Below are 18,935 nucleotides of genomic sequence, written 5' to 3' on the forward strand. Positions count from 1 at the left end.
AGTTCCCATAATTCAAGTCAGCATGGCCATTGTGGACTGGGGTTTATGGGAGGTGTAGTCACACACCTGCCAGTCTGGAGAACGTAAGTGTGTCTGCTGGTTCAGTTTGGTCAGGGCTTTGTTTGATTCACTTTCAGTGTTGACATTTTGTTAATAGAGAGCAATAGGAAATTCTCCTTATTGTACAGGGACGACACTGGAAGAATAAGATTTGTAAATGTTCCTAATCTGGAACAGAGCAGAAGAGGCCAAGATAAGAAATTTAGGCTACAATCCTATTGGGGCATTGTGTTTTTCTAAGTGGATTTATGTCTGTGGGAATTAAAATTGTGCATCTGTATCCAGTAGAAGACCTCTGTATCACTAGATAGAACAGCCAGCAAAATGCCAAGTGCGCATCAGTGCCTGATGCATATTGATGCCTGATGCACAATAGAAATGAGGCACATCCTGATGCATGTCATGTTGGTCTCAATGCACATTAGGCACTCTTTTCGTTGTCCTGTTACACATCTTTGCAATTCAGTAACTGGGTTTCTTAGCACCTCTGTTACGTAGTTAAGGATACTCAAAGTGTCAGTGTATGTAAAAATAGAATTGAATTTCATTGTACAGTATATGGCTGCCAGATGAAGATGCTGGATGATGCGACACAAGGGAATGGTTGCAGCATGGTGATTGACATGGAGTGTCATTGAGCACACAATATAGGATATGTCCAGGATGACGCAAGCGACTGATGCAAGAAAACTATTGCACACACCTGTGCGAGATGATAATGTCACAGAAAAGATGTATATATATAGTGGGGGGGGGGGGGTTGCTGTTGTTAGTGGATGGTTGGTTGGGTAGTGTTGATTTGTATATCAATCAATCAATTTTATTAATGCTTAAGCCAAAGGCCATTCGCATTATTAAAATGTAAAATCGATGACAGAAATTCAGAATTACTGTTGTTAATTTGTATATAGTGCTGTAAATACGCTGTACTATTCTATTCTGGGTATAGAATTTTGAAACTCTGAATTATTTTGCAGCACCTTGCATAGGTACAGGTGCTGACAGCACTGCAGAGCATTAATGCCTATTTGCTTGAGTTCAGGCACAAGGACCATGGGTAGTGCATGACTTTGACATGAAGTTACGTTAAGAAAAAGGTCAGATAGGATTCTCAATGCTTACATCTGCGGGAAAGTAGAACTGAGCAGTTTCACAATGTCTGCATTCAGCAAAGGGTACAGAAAAGACAATGAAGTGACCACTGCACACATAGACTGGGGCACACTTGGCACTCGCGATCTGCATCAGGACACCAGCTAGGGAATGCTGATGAGCACCGATAGAGTGAAAGGCTCTGTGGAGCCTCTACTACATAGCTAAGTTTGTGTAGAGTTACAAAATGTAGACTAGGATAGAGAATTACAGCCTTGGTGTTAATTTTTTTGGTCAGGTTCTCTGTTCCACCACTGATTAACGAAAGAATATATCATGGGCATTGGGTGTGTGTGTGTGTGTGTGTGTGTGTGTACTGAACTGCATTGTAAATACACACCCTGATGAGGTGAATGAAGCCCTGTTCTCCTTTTATTCCTAAGTAGGTGAGCAATGTCAGGAAGTGTTATCATCCTTGTTGAGCATGTAGCAATCCCAATGCCTTTTCCATGAAAGCCCGGGTGGTCCTTAGTCTCAAAGTATGCACTCATGCTTTTCTGTCGCTTTCAGGGCCTCGTGCATGCTGGCCGCAGAAAGCCTCCTGTTGATGTTGCGATAGTTGCACTGCAGCAGGTTCCAGAAGGTAGTCCTCAGGTCCCGATTGAAGAAGGCATAGATCAAGGGGTTGATGAGAGAATTGGTGTAGCCCAACCAAAGCAGTGTCCTCTCCAGCCGCAACGGAATGCAACTGCAACGGCTGCCACAAATGAAAGGCCTGGCGGTGGACATTAAGAAGAACGGGAGCCAGCAAAAGGCAAAGGCCCCAACGATGATACCCAGGGTCCTGGCTGCTTTCTGTTCCTTCTTGAAGATGGAAATGTTCTTGCGATCGTGGCGGAGAAACTTAGACAATGTGGCACACTCCTCTGCCGCTTTGTTGCGCTTGGTGCTGGGTTGGCGTCGGACACTGGCATCCATGCAGGAGGTCCCCTCCTGTTCGTAGGATCTCGGAAGGTCCATGAAGCGATGCTTCTCAGCACTGGCCTTGGCTGCCTTGTAGATCCTGTTGTACATCACCAGCATGACCGTCATGGGGATGTAGAAGGCAACTCCAGTGGAGTAGACGGTGTAACCAAAGTCCTGGCTGATGAGGCACACCCGTTCCACGGTGATGTTCTTAGCCCAGCCAAACAGAGGAGGGAGAGTTATGGAGGCAGAGAGGAGCCAAACGATGAACACCATTTTGGCCATCAGCTTCCCATCTTGTCTCACGGGGTACGTCAAAGGTCGTGTTATTCCCAGGTACCTGAAAAACATATATTCTGTTTAAAACTCGATTCTGCATTGGTCAGACCACATGTGAAATACTTTGTCCAATTCTGGGCACCACAATTCAAGAAGGATATTGAGAAGATGGAGCATGTCCAGAAGGTGGCAACCAATATGGTCAAAAGTCTGTAAACCATTAAGCCTTATGAGAAGTGGCTTAGGGAGCTGGGTGTGTTTAGCCTGGAGAAGAGAAGGTTAAGGGGTGACAAGATAGCCATGTTTCAACATTTGAAGGGATCTCATTTTGAGGCTGGAGCAAGCTTCTTTTTGCTGCTCCACAGACTAGGGCATGGACCAATGGATGCAAGCTACAGCAAAAGAGACTCCGCTTAAACATTAGGAAGAGTTTCCTGACAATAAGAGTTGTTCAACACTGGAATATGCTGTCTCGGATGTGATGGAGTCACAGTGGCTATGGCACCCTTTTGAGAGTGCAAAAAGGATCTGTAGTTTGGGAAGGCACCAGTGCTTTCTAACAGACCAGGCTGAATACCTCACTACAATTCCCAGGATTCCACAGGATGGACTCATGCCAATTAAAGTGGTGTCAAACTGCTTTAATTCTGCAATGTGGCTACACTCATAGACTACAATACAGACCCAAATCTTTGAGATCCCCAGTCTCACAAACAGGAATGAATAAGGAATGGGCAAGATTACAAATATTTTTTGCACAGTCTTTGAATGAACCTTCAGAGGTCAGACATACAGATGGCATTTTTGTGCAGAAATATGTGTTTCCTGCCCAGGAACAGTTCTCCTTTTAAAACAAAATGCACTGTCCCCAGAGTAGGAAACGCAGCTCCTGTGAAGAAAAAACATTTTCTGTGGAAAATAATTACATATATACATCTATTTTGAGCAGATGAATACCTCATGAGGGACTCTCACAACTGCCATTACTCTACCCAGCTCTGCTTCAAGTGTCACGAAACCCTGTCTCAGAAGAAAATGAATTCAAAACTGGATATTCTTTCCATCCCTGGTGGCTAGGGCCTTCCTTACAATTAAGAGATTTATGCAGGCAAATGAAGTGAAAACTAACAAAAGCACTGTCATAATTAAATGCCTTTTGTGGCTTAATGGATTCAACCAGAAGAGAGTCTGTTTTACATTCTTTCATATCTGTTTGTAATTTCTCAGTGGAGAAAGGGGGAAAAATAACAGAATGGGATTGCGAGAGCGAGAGAAAGAAAGCAATAAATTGTAATTTGTATTCTTTGTCTTATTCTTTAGCAATTCTACTGGCTTTTAACTGGAATGGATTGGAAGGCTATAATGTAAATATTTTCCAGTGAAAGACTATTTTTATCCCAAAGAGCTAATGGAAATGTCATAAAACTACGTATCTTGGGTGTGTGTGTGTAGTGGTTGGAGCATCAGACTACAACTCTGGAGGCCAGGGTTCAAATCCCCACTTGGCCATGAAAACCAACTGGGTGACATTGAACAAGTCACAATCTCACAATGATCACAAAGAAAGTCACAAAGAAAACCCCATGATAGGTTTGCTTTAGAGTCACCATAAACTGGAAATGACATGAAGGCAGACTGACTTTACTCTAGGGCAATCCTCTCTTACTTGGAAGGGAAAGCAACTAACTTCAGAATAAATCCTACCCAGAAGAGAAGGAAGAATGGGAAGAGGATAGTCCAGATAATAGGCACTGCTTGGAGCCAGAAGGGACTTACAGCCCTGCCCTGGAAGCCTGGACCATTTTTACTAGACTCCTAAGAGCCAAAGGCTGCATCCACACTGCAGAAATAATCCAATTTGATACCAGTTTAACAGCAGTGGCTCAATGCTATGGAAGTCTGGGAATTGTCATTTGTTGTGGCACTGGGGCAGTCTGTTCTTCTGTTCTGAATAACTCTTACAGTCAAGAAGTTCTTCCTAATATTGAGGTGGAACCTCTTTTCCTGTAGCTTGCATCCATTGCTCCATTGTGTCCTATTCTCTGGAGCAGCAGAAAACAAGCTTGCTCCAACCTCAGTATGATATCCCTTCAAATATTTAATCATGGCTATCACGTCACCTTTTAACTTTCTCTTCCCCAGGCTAAACATACCCAACTCCTTAATCTGCTCATCATAGGGCTTTATGGTTTCCAGACCTTTCACCATTTTAGTCACCCTCCTTTGGACACATTCCAGCTTGTCCCCATCCTTCTTGGTGCCCAGACTTGGACACAGTATTACAGGTGAGGTCCAACCAAAGCAAAGTAGAGTGGCACTATAACATCCCTTTATCCAACATCTCTTCTTATATTTCTAGTATCTTTTGATTTTGGATGGGGCTGGAGGAGCCACTGAACACCTTATGGTGTCCTTATGGGATTCCTATAATGTAAGTTACTCTTTTAAAAGAAGAAGAAGGCAATAGACTTGGGGAAACAGCAATAATGAATCTGAGGACTTAGCATTCCCTACTCGGAGTGCCCTTGGTTCAATGGGCCGTTCCTTTTCATTACTGAGCATATTTATATCAAAAGGCAAGATAGACATTTTGGAAAGGAATAAATAAAATAAATCTCCATGCCTCAGACTTTATGACTCCTGCAACAGGAGCTTCCAAAATTAAATATGTGCTTTCTGGAATTGGCTTTGAATTCCGCCCGGCTGCCTTTGCAGTCATAGACAAAGCTGTAACTTGTGCAATTAACTTTAAGTGGCTCCTTTCTATTTTTGCTCAGATTTCTCTCCTCTTTGTTCAGGGAAGGTTAAAAGAAAAGTCACATATCCAGGGAATACAGCCACGCAGCTGAGAGTTGAACCGAGCAGCTAGAAAACAAAAGGTGGTAGAGCAGTCCCTGGAAAGTCGCAAACAATCTTTCTTGAAATTGGAGTTGGAAGCTGAATTGATAAAACCACATATGATAATATGGGTCCAAGGCTTTGGCCAATCAATAGATTTAGAACAATGGGGAAAAACATGGTCAAAGAGGTTAAAACATACTTTAAGCTACAACCCGAAAGAAAGTTTCTACAAGGTGCCGTTCCAATGGTATCCTTACACCTTATGAATTGGCCAAGATAAGCAAAAATATGAAAAACCTATGTTGGAAATGTGAAAAGGAGGTGGGCACCTATTATCATATCTGGTAGAGATGTAAATCCAATGAGGAGAGAGACTCCAAAATGTGTTTATAAAGTATTGTCTCAGATGAAAAATTGGAACAAAAATGTGGCAAACTAATATTTTACATGACAACGGCTGCCAGACTATTATATGTATCTAAATGGAAAGATAAAAAAATCTCCGAGTATAAAGGACTGGTGAACAAAATTAGATGACTTCATAGAAATAGATAAATTAACACATTTGCTTTAAAAAAGATCTCTTGAAAGTTTCAAGAAAGAATGGCAACCCTTGAAACGTTACTTAAAAGATGAATGGGGAAATAACTTTGTTATAGATTTGGAGTGAAATATTTTGAAAGAAAAAGAAGTGGAAAATTAAGTAGCTTTTTTTTTTCCCTTTTGCAGATCTGGGGGCCAATTTTCTATCTCTTTGGGAGCCGTATGACCTGTGAAAAATGCTATTCCCTCCCTTGAAAATTGGCTGGAAGTCCAGTCATAGATTTGAAAAACTGCTTGTTAAGAAGTGCAGGGTTGGGTTCTGTGATATTTCCCCTTTTAAAATGTTTATTTATTTATTTTGACCAGGACCAAAAAGGGCTGTCCAAGGAGTTTGGAAGTCTCAATGACGTGAAGTCGTACGCATAGTTTTTTGTGGGGTTTTTCAAGCTATATGGCCATGTTCTAGAAGGAATAAACTCTTCTCGAACATGGCCACATAGCCCAAAAAACCCACAAAAAACTATCGTCTCAATGACCTGTTACAGACTGCCAAAATAAAGTTGCTTCGGGTCTCTTTGGAGGTATGCCATTTAAATTATGCATGGGTCCTAAGAGTCCGGAGGTTGCGCCAAAGCCACACTCCATTCCTAAGCACTGGAGTGCAGCTTTGGTGCAGCTTCCGGATTCTTAGGATGCATCCATCATTTAAATAGCATACCTCCAAAGAGACCCGAAGCAGCTTTATTTTGGCAGTCTGTAACAGGCCAATGTTTCTTTTAAAAAGTCTCAGAGTCCACATATGTGGAGGCGAAGATGAAGATGAAGGAGAATGGCTCTTTTCATGTGATGGCCTTCAGATGCATTGAGCTACACCTCCCAGTTTCTCTTGTCTGGCTGTAGATTGTGGGAGTTGTAGTCCAACACATCAGAGCATGCCGGGTTAGAGAAGGATGGAATGGAACAGTGCTATGCAAAATGGTGGTCCATGGGCCAGTGCTGGTTTCCAAGCCATTGGCTGCTGGTCTCTTTCTAAGAAAGAAGAAAACAATTGTAGCCAAGGGGCACAAATATGGAGCCAGTCATGGCACACCAAGGAAAAAATGGCCAGTCCCTCATAATAGATAAGTTGATGTTCACAGGACTAGAAGATCATGTTTTTAAAAGCCTAAGGTTTCTTGAATGCAGAACCCGTACATTTTGCCAAGCAAAAGGTGTCACTTTCCTGATTTAAAAAGAAAAATGCATTAATGATTGGTTGATGCATTAATCATTAAAATGTAAAAGCATTTCCCTGTTTTGATTTTCAAAGCAGCATCTTTATTTCTGGAACTGCTATTTTGGATTCAGGTTGACATTTTGGGGGTCTCTTTGCAAATGCAATTCAAGATGGTCACTTGGTGGACTGCACTTAGTTTTTTGTTGGGTGATGTGTTTTAGTTTTTCTTACCACGTTTGAAACTGCACAGTCTGGTTTCACCTGCCCAAACCAAACACATTTAATTCAAACTGGTTTGAATTTCCTCACAGAGTAGATCCAGAGTAGATATGTAAAGGATGCATCTTACAACTTTCCATCCGCTGTTATAATTCCAACTAGTATAACCATTATTCATCATGGCTGGGGATGATGACAATTGTAATCCAGCATACCTAAGAGAATCCTGGAAGGGGAATGCTGATATAAGACACTGTTACATTCACTTGCCCAACTTGTCTTCAAGTCTTTCCTCTCCTCTGGCTCCAGTCATAAGTTTGGGCATGGTCTTCAGGCATGGAGCAACTATACCTGAAGCCAACATTGGCCAGGAACAATGACACAACATCCTCCACCTTGGATGTTGTGCCAGTCCAATGATAAAATATATCCAACAATTTCATCAATATATATATATATATATCCTAAGATGACAAGAACATCTTGAATACAGTGCTTGGTTGCAGACCTCATACTTTAAGGAGGAAGACCTGGGTAGGAATCATGCAGCCTTCCAGATGTTGTTGAACGGAGACATTCAGCAACCCTAGCCAACATAACCTACTATGGTGAACAATAACATCTGGAGGGCCACTTGTTTCTCATCTCTGGTGTAGATAAACTGGAATTAATTCAAAAGAGGGCACCTGAGATTGTCAGGAATGGGGAATCAAAGTCCTATGAGAACCAGTTGAAGGAACTATGTTTAAGATGGAGGAGAAATGACTGAATGTAGCTATGGCAATCTGGAAAGACCAGAAGGACTGACACAAGGAAGGAAACAAAATCTTGTTCTCTGGGATCTAAGAAGAAAGATCAAAGGCCCAAGAGTCAATATCTAAGGTTCGGAGGTATGACTAGGGCCTAAATTCTGTTAATCTCCAACTAGACTAAGCCCACTGAATCACATCTGTATCTTTGAATCCTACCCCATTGAATCAGTTAGACTGACTTACATGTTGATTCAACAATTGAGGTCCTTATCACACGAGCCTCATTCTTGCTATGTTTGCATTAGCAAAAGGAAATGGATATATATCGATTTGGGGGCCCTCAGTATCACACATGCTTTCAATAGTATGACTGGGGCTGTTTCAGCCATCGGTGGTCCCTTGGCTCTCTTCTGGACGCCCCCTTAATCCCTCCTCCTTGCCTTTTGTTCTACTGAGCATACCTTTCATGTGTTTTTTTTAAAGTTTAATTCTAATTTTTAGTTGTAACACAATTTAGCAATTATGACATTGCAATTTAGTGAACCAAAATAAAAAAGAAAGGAAAGAAAGTGGGGAGGCTAGATTTAAGTCCTCCCAACTTGAACAGTTGTAGAAACCTTTTGATCAACTCAACAATGGAGCCAGTTACTTAGATGATGGTGGAGGTGGGTTCTCCTTCACTTTTGGTTTTAAAGCAGAGCCTGAACATCTATTAGAGCATAATTTGTATTTTCATCATGGGGTAAAGGATTTTGACTAGAGGACCTATACGTTCCCATCCAACTCTGATAGTATGGCTCATAAACAGGAGCACAAACACATCCTTACCTGTCGACACTGATGACACAGAGAGTCATGATTGAAGCGGTGCAGCACATGACATCCATGGCAATGAAGACATTGCAGAAGACCTCCCCAAAGAGCCACTCTCCTCCCACCAGGTCCGTGATGATAACAAAGGGCATGACAGCAAAGGCTACGGACAAGTCGGCAGCAGCCAAGGAGATCACCAGGTAGTTGGACGGCTGCCGGAGTTTTTTGACAATGCACACAGAGATGATGACCAAACTGTTGCCAGCGATGGTCAACAGGGTGATGATGGAGAGCACCGTCCCTATGACGACTTTCTCTGTGTCCCCATACAGCAAGATATCATCCCCACAGTCTGTCAAGTTGGTGGCATTGGTGGGCAGCAGGTATGGCTGGGCTGATCTAGAAGGTCCTTCAGTCATGAATGGAATTGAGGTGGACCTCTGTCTGGGATACGCTTGCTCTGTCTCCTCTACGAAGGGACGTTGCTTCTCCAAAAACTGGTTGGGGCCAATCTTTATCAGCATCCTTCAGGCTCAGTGCTGTGTGAGCAGCAAAGACAAACCAAAGGTATGGCTTGAGATCAACTTCTTCCACTGCAAAAATAAACATCTAGAAGTTAGATGAAGCAAATGGGAAAAAACTGTAAATTCACATATGAGGTTTGGTCCTTCCTTCTCCATTGTTGCTCAGATCCATCTGCATCTGCCCCTTCTCAATATCCTTCTTGAAATGTGGTGACCAGAAATGGACACAGTATTCCAGGTGAGGCCTGACCAAAGCAGAACAGAGTGGCACTATGACTTCCCTTGATCTAGACACTATACTTCTATTGATGCAGCCTAGAATCGCTTGTACGTAAAGGTATATAGCAAGACAAGGCACACAGGATTCCAGCATAAGTGTTCTCAATTTGGATGCAGCTCAGTTTTGTCTCCAGCAACTGAAGATGGCAGAAGTGAAAACGTTTTGCTCATGTGATATGTTTTAGTTCTGTTTCTTAGTTGTTCCGATAAATATGCCTTTGCTCATTCAATAAATTTTGCATTCAATTTACAACTGTGTTTTAAAAGATCTCTCTGCAACAAAAATCAGTCTTCTTTTGTTAAACGATGGCATCCTTCCAGACAGGAGTCACCCCCTCCAATATGAAAGGAAAGGAGCGCAGGGGGAAGACTCTTTTAAGATGTCATCGCTTCCATCTGCAATCTTTATAAACACATTAATTAGGGTTTTTTAAAATAAAAAATCCCCTGCTGCCTGGGGCATCTCACTAGGAGATGAAAAGTGTTTTTAAATGGATAAATCTTAACCAATTAAACAATTAAACATCACAGCCTCAGCAGAATGGTATTAAAAGGGGGGGCATGTACTTATAGTAGCCACCAAATGTAATATATGGGGAAGCTCTTAGAAACTGGGGGGAGTTGGTTTCGCTCCCGCTGTATCCTAGATTTGACTGTGGTAAAGTTAATAACAGCTTATCCCAACTTGGAAGTCCCCCACAAGTGCTGGATTACATATACCATCATCCTCATCTTGGTGGGATGATGGGAACTGTCATCTAGCAAACCTGGAGGGTTGGGGAGTTAGAAGTACAATGGACCTTACCCCTTCTGGTAATTTCCATGTAAAGGAGTTGGTGCTGAATTCAATCTGGGTTTTAGCTTGAAAGGAGTAGTTTAAGTTGCTGAACCTATCTGAGAGTTAGGGTTCAATATGTTGGATAGGCCTGTTACAGACTGCCAAAATAAAGCTGCTTTGGGTCTCTTTGGAGGTATGCTATTTAAATGATGCATGGGTCCTAAGAGTCCGGAGGTCGCGCCAAAGCCCCGCTCCATTCCTAAGCACTGGAATGCAGCTTTGGTGCAGCTTCCGGATTCTTAGAATGCATGCATCATTTAAACAGCATACCTCCAAAGAGACCCGAAGCAGCTTTATTTTGGCAGTCTGTAACAGGCCATAGTTTGTACTGCAGTGAGCCCTCCACATTTGCTGAGGTTAGGGGCACAGGAGCCCTGTGAAAGTGGGAAAAGCACACATTAAAAAATCACATTTATTAAGGTGAGAGAATACCTCTCTAGGAATCTAGGCCCTCCTCCAGTGCAACTCGATAGTCGACATTAAAAACTGTGCTACAAATGCCTAAAGAAGTGTATTTTCTCGGAATCTCTAGATCCTCCAGCATGACGCTGTGGTCATCTTTCAGCAAAGTTGTGCTGGAGGATCTAGAGATTCTTGGAGGACACATAATAAAATGTGCAAAAGTCAAAGCCACAAATGTGGAGGGCTGAGTGTAAAACCCACATGCTGAGCATGCCTAACAAGACTTCAGCCTAACAAAGCCTCACCTTTTTTATTTGTAAATGCATTTGGCATTCACACTTTCTCCCCTACCTTCCTGTCCTTTATGAATGATTATTCTCATCAGTATTCTTATCGTTCTTATAATTTCATAAAGGGCAGGGAGATAGAAGAGAAGGAGTGAACATTACCGTAAATACTCAACTATAAATCGACCTCATGTATAAATCAAGGATAGGTTTTGGGGCCAAAATTATGGATTTTGCTATGACCCGTGGATAAGTCAAGGGTAAAACCTAGGGGCATGTGACAAAGGATCTAAAGGATGAAGCAAGGAAAAGAAAGCCAAAGTTCAGCAGGCATAACTCTTGGTGCTCATCCTAAAGGCTGGATGAATGAGAGAATAGAGGGGGATCAATGTTTCCAGGACACATTATGCTCTTGCTTTTCACCAGGGCATGTTTCCTTTTTAAATAGGAGTTAAAGTACAGTACTTACATTGACCGGTGGATAAGTCAACTCAGATTTTTGGGGTCAATTTTTTGACTAAAAAATCTTGCTCTTCCCAGGAAGCTCAGACAAAAGCAAACTGCTGCAGCCGAGAGGAGACTACCTTCCACATTCTTCCTCATTAACCACTTTGCCATCTTGACCACATTCTGGTGTTGATGGGCCAACCTGTCCTTGGCTTCACCTGTGAAATGTCGGAGGGTAGGGCCAGTGTGATACAGTGGTTTGAGCGTTGGACTCTACTCTGGAGACCAGGTTTCGATTCTCACCTTGGTCATGAAACCCACTGGGTGACCTTGTGTAAGTGACATACTCTCAGCCTCAGGGGAAGGCAATGGCAAATCTCTTCTGAACAAATCTTCCCAAGAATAGGTTTGCCTTAGGGCTGCTGTAATTTGGGAACAACTTGAAGGCACCCAACACACAAACACAAACACACACAGGGCAAAATCATCTTCCCATTGAAATTAGGGGAGGCAGAAAGACCAGTGTTGGGTGCTTTCTATATTCTCCCCGGGGAGAACTTAACCCAAAGAAAGACCTCTCTATTTTTCCCCCGTTCATTTTCCTAAAATGTTTAATCTGTCACCTTTTTTTTTTTTCAAACAAACATCATTTATTAAGGCACACAGCCAGCACAGCAATAAAATACTTCCAGATTTTAGTAAATGACTTTGCCGATGTTACTCTTCTTCTTCTTCCATCATTTTATCCTATTGCCTGTTCATATGACTGAACCTGCTGGCACTCAAAACTCCTTAGGGATTTTTTAAAGTGCATAAATGTTGGAAATTAATACATACAATTTTCCTGCTTGAATGAACACATATTACACCTTTGATTGAACTAGCACTGCAAATCTAAGATATTCAAATAATCATTGTGCCGTGTGCATTCAAGCCGTTTCTGACTTATGACGACCGTAAGGCGACCCTATCATGGGGCTTTCTTGGCAAGATTTGTTCAGAGGAGGTTTGCCATTGCCTTCCCCTGAGGCTGAGAGAGAGTGACTTGCCCAAGGTCACCCAGTGGGTTTCATGGCTGAGCTGGGAATCAAACCCTGGTCTCCAGAGTCAGAGTCCAATGCTCAAACCACTATGCCACACACTGGCTCTCAAATAACCCTTAGTATGGTTAAATCAAAGGGCTGCATTTGCACACAGAAGGTTAACCCCTGTCAGTTCCAACTAAATTGAATCAGTTGTTGAAGGGCAAATCAATACATATATAAACCCAGTTGATTCAGTGGAGTGATGCAGTGGTTTGAGCATTGGAGTAGGATTCTGGGGGCCAGGGTTCAAACCCCACCTTAGACATGGAAACCCACTGGGTGACCTTGCTCAAGTCACACTCTCTCAGCCTCAGAGGATGCCAATGGCAAAGCCCCTCTGAACAAATTTTGCCAAGAAAACCCCGTGGCAAGGGTCACCATAATTCAGAAACGCCTTGAAGACACACACCAACAAACTCTTGTTGGTACAGACAGCAGAATTTAGGCCAAGGAATTCCAATAATCAAGAAATTCCCATCACTGGATCAGCACAATGAAACGTCTACTTTAACACACAAATCCTTCAGTATCCTCCATGCTCTTCTTTCTGATGCTTCCTCCTTTGGCTTTTCCCTGTGCCAATATTTAGACTGTAAGCTCCTTGAGGGCAGAGCCCATGGCTTTTAGAAGTATAGAGTACTTAATAATTTTCTCTATCTTTAACAAAATAGGCACAGAGATGTACAGTCGGCATCTATAACCCACAGAAAACCAAGCATCTTAAAGATAAAGGTAACAACAACAGCACCAGCTGCAACAACGTTTTTTAAAAAATTAATAGGGTCGGCAACTTTACACAGGGACCAGTTGCCAAAAGAAAGAGGGGACTCAGTCTTGTAGCCGATAAGTCTAGAATCTTTAGCTTATACCTAATGTAACTTCTAGGGGGGAAATCTGACTTTTAAATGGTGTCTTTTTTGTCAGAGATAGGGGAAGAGGGAGAGAGAGATTGAAGCTTCCAAATTCTCAGATTTGGAACTCTTGGTAAGATTATAGAATTGCAGCGTTGCAAGGGACCATCCCATCCATCTCAACTGGTGACCAAGGCAATGTGGTCTCTAGCCATCCCATACAGCCAGGGGCCCCAACCATCACACTCATGGACCACAGAGTGCACTGTTTTAGCCTTGGAGTTCTCCGTTGCCAAGGGGCTGGAGTAGATGACCTTTGGGATGAATTCCAGCTCTGTGATGCTATGACCCCAGGACTATGGGGACCTTTTCAGACGGCGAGCAAACTGAACATCCAGCTGAAGCAATGTCCTTGCTTCCCCCACCCCACCTCAGCACAGAGTTATGTTTTTCGTGCTGAATTGTCCTATATTCACCTACCTCTCTGTTAACATTCCCCCGGGTGAGTTGTCTCTCTAAGTGCCCATTGTTCAGATCTGCCTTCTGCCAGCCAGGGCTGCTAAGAATCCATCCTTTCTCTTTGGAAGAGAAGTACTCTTATAAAACACACACACAAAAAAAAAAACAACCCCTGATCCTGCTCCCCAAACCAATCTAGTTCAGCATCAAAATGTAGAGGAATTTTGCCCATGAAGGGGAAAAAAATCTCCTCTTTCCTCCACTTCCCATCTCTCCCCTTCCTCCTCCCCAAAAAGTTCTCAGGCTGAGATTGGTTTGCTTTGCTCCCCATAGGTGCCCCCTGGTTGGAGAACTTAACATCCAAAATATTCCAAGGAAAGCATTACCTGTCAAGCAGCGGGAGATGCCCTGGGTCTGTTCTGCTGGTGTGAACATCTTCTCTCTCCAGTTTCAGTGCCTTTTTCTTTTGGGTGGCTAGGTTTTTTCAGGTGTCAAGAAGACAGCACTCCTTCCCCAATGTTCTAGCTCTTGCTTTTTTAAAAAGAAAAAAGAGATGCCAGAAAGGTCCAGGCTGCAAGGAAGAAGGCAGCCAGCAACTTCAGGGATGTACTCTAAAGACAGCCGGCTTTGGAGACATGCTCTTTGCTGTGCAGCTTGCTCAGATTCAATCCACCAAGAGGACCAGATGCAAAAAACAAAACAAAACAAAAAACCTAAACAACAAAACAACAACAATCTGGAGGGTAAAGTAGGCTCCCCTCTCAAGTCAAGTCACTCCCCTTCCCATGCTTTCTCTCTCCCAAACCTTCCTTCCAGTTCTCTTCTTCTTGCTGCTGACACACAGAGAGCGGCAAAATAAAATGAAGAAGCAATGCCAGGGATAGCTGAAAGGCTGCTATCAAACATCTGGACAGCTGCTCTGAGTAGCTCAGGGGGGAAAACACACTCTATTTTTTCCTAACACAGAAAGACATGGATATCAAAATGTTGTTTGTCTGGCTGCATCTGAGATCGCCTCTCTGCACTTTCTGCTCTTGACTGAAAAACCTTGGCAGCTTGGACCACGCAGAGAGAGACACACAGAGGGAGGACCACACTTTGCTGGGATCACCATCCATACAGCCTGGTGCCTCACCATGCAATCCTAGGCTGCATCAGTGTCCAGATTGAGGGAAGTCATAGTGCCACGCTTTTCTGATTTGGTCAGGCCCCACCTGGAAGATTGTGTCTAGTTCTGGGCAGCACAATTCAAAAAAGATGTTGACAAACTGGAGCGTGTCCAAAGGAGGTCATCCAAAATGGTGAAGGGTCCGCCAAGCCCTATGAGGAGCAGCTTAGGGAACAGAGTATGTTTAGCCTGGAGAAGGTTAAGGGGTGACATGATAGCCATGTTTAAATATTTGAAGGGATGTCATGTTGAGGATGGATCAAACTTGTTTTCTGCTGCTCCAAAGATTAGTAAATGAAGCAATGGATCCAAGCTGCAGGAGAAGAGTTTCCGCCTCAATATTAGGAAGACCTTCCTGAGGATAAAAGCTTTTTGACCATGGAATACACTCCCTCAGAGGGTGGTGGAGTCTCCTTCTTCAGAGGTTGTTAAACAGAGTCTGAGTGAACATCCGTCTCAGTGAGCACTTTGATGGTGTCTTCCTGCATGGCAGAATGGGGTTGGATAGGATTTGGATGGCCCTCGGGGTCTCTTCCATTGCTAAGATTCTATGATTCTAAGCAGTCATTCAGACATGTTTTTTTTAGCGCCACAATGCAAATAATCTCACTCACGCATTCTGGATTTGTTATTCACATTATGGAATTGCATTGATGTGCATCTCTGCAAGGTCAGTTACTCACACATGTGAGCACTCAAATAAAGATGGAGTCGACAAGAGGAACACGTTCAAGTCACAGAGAGTTTTATCCCAGTCTATTTGCGTTGGTTATTCACACTGCCTACAATGCAAATATTTTTAAAAAACTTGGGGGGCAGGACTGATATCAATGACCCCAGATTAAATGAATTTTTGGCCGCCTCCTCCCCCCACAAAACTTAATTGGGTGCATTTGGGATGCATGTGAACAATGGAGATTCAACCCAGATTACCCCTGGTTTATTTTCGCCATCTGGATAACCGCGAAGATGACCAGAACTTAACTCAAAACACTAAAGTGCATCAAACACTGTACTTGCTATACACCTTGGGATGGCTAGGGTTGTCTTTTGCTCCATAAATGCTCTAGATACAGGAGAAAGAGGAAAACCGAGAAAGTGAGTCCCATGGTGGCAGCAGATCCAACGCTCGCCTGCCCTGCCCTCCATGCTCCTTGCCTCTGATGCACCTGGCACCTTCACATGTTCAGTTCAGTTCATCTTTATTATGGTCATAGACCAGCACAACACCTTCACATGCTCCCTGGCTGCAAGGGAGCAAGGCAGAGAGGGCAGATGAGACCGCTGCCCCCCCCAGGACACTGCAGCCCCCCAACAGTCCATGGACCACAAGTTCAGACCTACTGGCTTAGAAAAATGAAAGCATATGCAATGAAAAGCTGCCATCCATAAAACACACAACACCTTACATTATAATTAACCTATCTGTCTTGAAACGTAATCGTGAAGGAGCTGACATATTCTGTTTTGCAAGAATATAAACCCAAGAAGATGGATGGTTAGGGACTTGACTTGAGTCCCTGTACCGGGAGGAAGGTGAGATATAATAATAATAATAATAATAATAATAATAATAATAATAATAATAATAGGCTGTAGAAGCCACAGCCAAATGAAGTCGTAGACTTTGGGAAATAGGAGGGTTAACGTTATCAGTTTAACCTTGCTCCTTCAGGTGAACTCAGAAGAAGAGCTGTTATTGCTGTTGAACTATGTACCAATATTCCTTGTGTTCCTATAAGCAAGAACTTCTTATTTACATATTAACTGCTGCCTGCAAGGATTATGAATGCAGGGAATTGGGAAATGTCACAGACGTACAAAGAATGAGTTAATTAGGAAGAGCGGCCTCATTTAATGATTACCAGCTTATCCAAAATCCGGCATTAAATATAGGGAAGTTTGAGATCAGGAAACATGTTAATAGGAAGAAAATTAACTCACTTGAAATGTGGTGGTGCTGGAGAAGAGTTCTGCAGATACTGTGGCTTCTGGAGCAAATTAAGTCTGAACTCTCCCTAGAAGCCAAGAGGACTATACTGAGGCTGTTGTGCTTTGGATGTATCACTAGAAGGCATGGTTCACTAGAAAAGACAATAATGCTTGGTAAGGTAGAAGGAAGTAGGAAAAGAGGAAGACCACAATTCAGATGCATAGATACAGTCAAGGAAGCCACAGTCCTGAGTCTGCAAGATCTGTTGAGGGCAGGGTGACTTGGAGGTCTCTCATTCATGGAGTCGCCATAAGTCAAAGTCAATCTGATGGCAGTTGGCAACAACAGAGTATCTTTGGATTGTTACTCCTGGCTAGAATAGACCTATTCAATGAAAGGGAACTTGGTAAGTCAACATTGATCTAAGAGTCATTTGGTGTATTTGGTTTGGAATTAACAACAGGATTCGAGCCAATAGGTTTTTCGTCATTATTCTCTTCCTAAAAGGCTCATACTCTCAGCCTTATAAAGGAAGGCAATGGTAACCCCCCTCTGAACAAATCTTGAAAAAGAAACCCTGTGATACGTTTACCTTGCTCTAAGAGGCAGTGTGGTGCAGTGGTTAGAGTGTTGGACTATCACTCTGGGAGACCTGGATTTGAATCCAGCCATGGAACCAGACTGGGTAACCTTGGGCAAGGTGCACTGTCTCAACCTCAGAGAAAGGCAACAGCAATCACCCTGTTCAAAAACTTTTTATTGTTAGGTTTTAATTCATGTATATACTTTTAATTCATGCTCTGAGTTGCCTTAGATCCCATTTGGACACAAGGTGAGAAAGAAATTCATTAATTTTATTTTTAAAAAATTAAAACAAATATATAAATAAACAGTGTTCACGAAATCCAAAATCCATGAGTGGTACTTTTATTGGACATGCAAGCTTTCGACTGGAATGTTTTTCTCCATTTTGATTGGCCAATAGAGGTATCACTGTTTTGTGGATATGGGATTTTGTTGTATTTTGTTCTATGGCCAACATGGCTACCCTGAATGTGTCCTGAAGAATGCTCACAGCGTTATGTAGCAGTTGCTCCATGTGAACTCAGTAGTGAATTGCACAGCCAGGTGCACCACCAAATGTGCAGGCAGTATTGGCACACACAATGTGCATTATGTGTGATGCAAAACTATGTGCAATGCAAAATGTGTCTCCCTGTGCCCAAAATATGCAACTATGCACAATGGCATCACATGTACGACTCTGATTGCACCGACTATGCCATTCTGCATAGTGCAAAAATGTCAAACTAGTTCCAAAGGGGAACCGTCACACACCTAAGACACCAACGGGGTTCCAGCTGTTGTCTAAATCTTTCCAACATGCCAGTGGAAACAGGGTTTTGTTCAAGCCATGAGGTATATTGATTTCTGTCCTTCCCCTGCCACTTCTTTCTGAAAGACAGCATTTAAGCCAAGTCTTACGGATTTGTTTCCAGCATTAATGCTGAGCTACAAAGCCTTTGAAGGAATCTGAAAGTTGGAAGTGACTTTGAACAAATTCCCTTCTAACTGCTATTGAAGACCCAAAGCCAGAGACATGCAAGGCTTGGAAACAGGGCTAAATCTAAAGATCCTCTCTTTATGAATGGCACACTGCAATCCATGGGCATACTTCAGTTAAGAAAGCCTCTGAAAGTAAAGCTCCTTTACCTCCCGTTCCAATCAGATTGGTACAAGGGAGGCAGTCTTTGGCTATGTCTGCACAGAGGAAAAGAAATGTTCCCATGTTGACCTGTTTCAATGACCTACAGGACCAAAACAGGTTAAACATGGGTCCGATCCATGCTCCAAGGTGATTCTCTGGAGTAAAAGGAGTCC

At 42.8% G+C, this 18,935-nt stretch overlaps 1 protein-coding gene across 3 annotated transcripts; it reads right to left on the bottom strand.

The window, feature by feature from the left end:
• Positions 1-820: 820 nt before the first annotated feature.
• Positions 821-15,018, bottom strand: LOC121931167 (5-hydroxytryptamine receptor 7-like). Of its 3 annotated transcripts, none has more exons than XM_042468584.1 (3): positions 14,340-15,018; positions 8,797-9,374; positions 821-2,458 (listed from the first exon to the last, which is right to left on the bottom strand). In XM_042468584.1, exons 2-3 carry the CDS (start codon positions 9,303-9,305, stop codon positions 1,687-1,689), a joined length of 1,281 nt encoding a protein of 426 aa, XP_042324518.1. In that variant the 5' UTR covers positions 9,306-9,374; positions 14,340-15,018; the 3' UTR covers positions 821-1,686. The 3 variants fall into 3 exon arrangements, with proteins under 3 accessions (XP_042324518.1, XP_042324519.1, XP_042324520.1); XM_042468585.1 differs by lacking the exon at positions 14,340-15,018 and adding an exon at positions 11,581-11,613; XM_042468586.1 differs by lacking the exon at positions 14,340-15,018 and having other exon boundaries at positions 8,797-9,382.
• Positions 15,019-18,935: the final 3,917 nt, after the last annotated feature.

Source organism: Sceloporus undulatus, chromosome 5, assembly GCF_019175285.1.
Source record: "Sceloporus undulatus isolate JIND9_A2432 ecotype Alabama chromosome 5, SceUnd_v1.1, whole genome shotgun sequence".
NCBI lineage: Eukaryota > Metazoa > Chordata > Lepidosauria > Squamata > Phrynosomatidae > Sceloporus > Sceloporus undulatus.

Excerpts from the sequence above, each read along its gene's own strand:
- LOC121931167 (XM_042468584.1), bottom strand. The coding sequence starts at position 9,305 with ATGCTGATAAAGATTGGCCCCAACCAGTTTTTGGAGAAGCAACGTCCC. Across the intron at positions 2,459-8,796 it reads TGTGTCATCAGTGTCGACAG|GTACCTGGGAATAACACGAC; the intron begins GTAAGGATGTGT and ends TATGTTTTTCAG.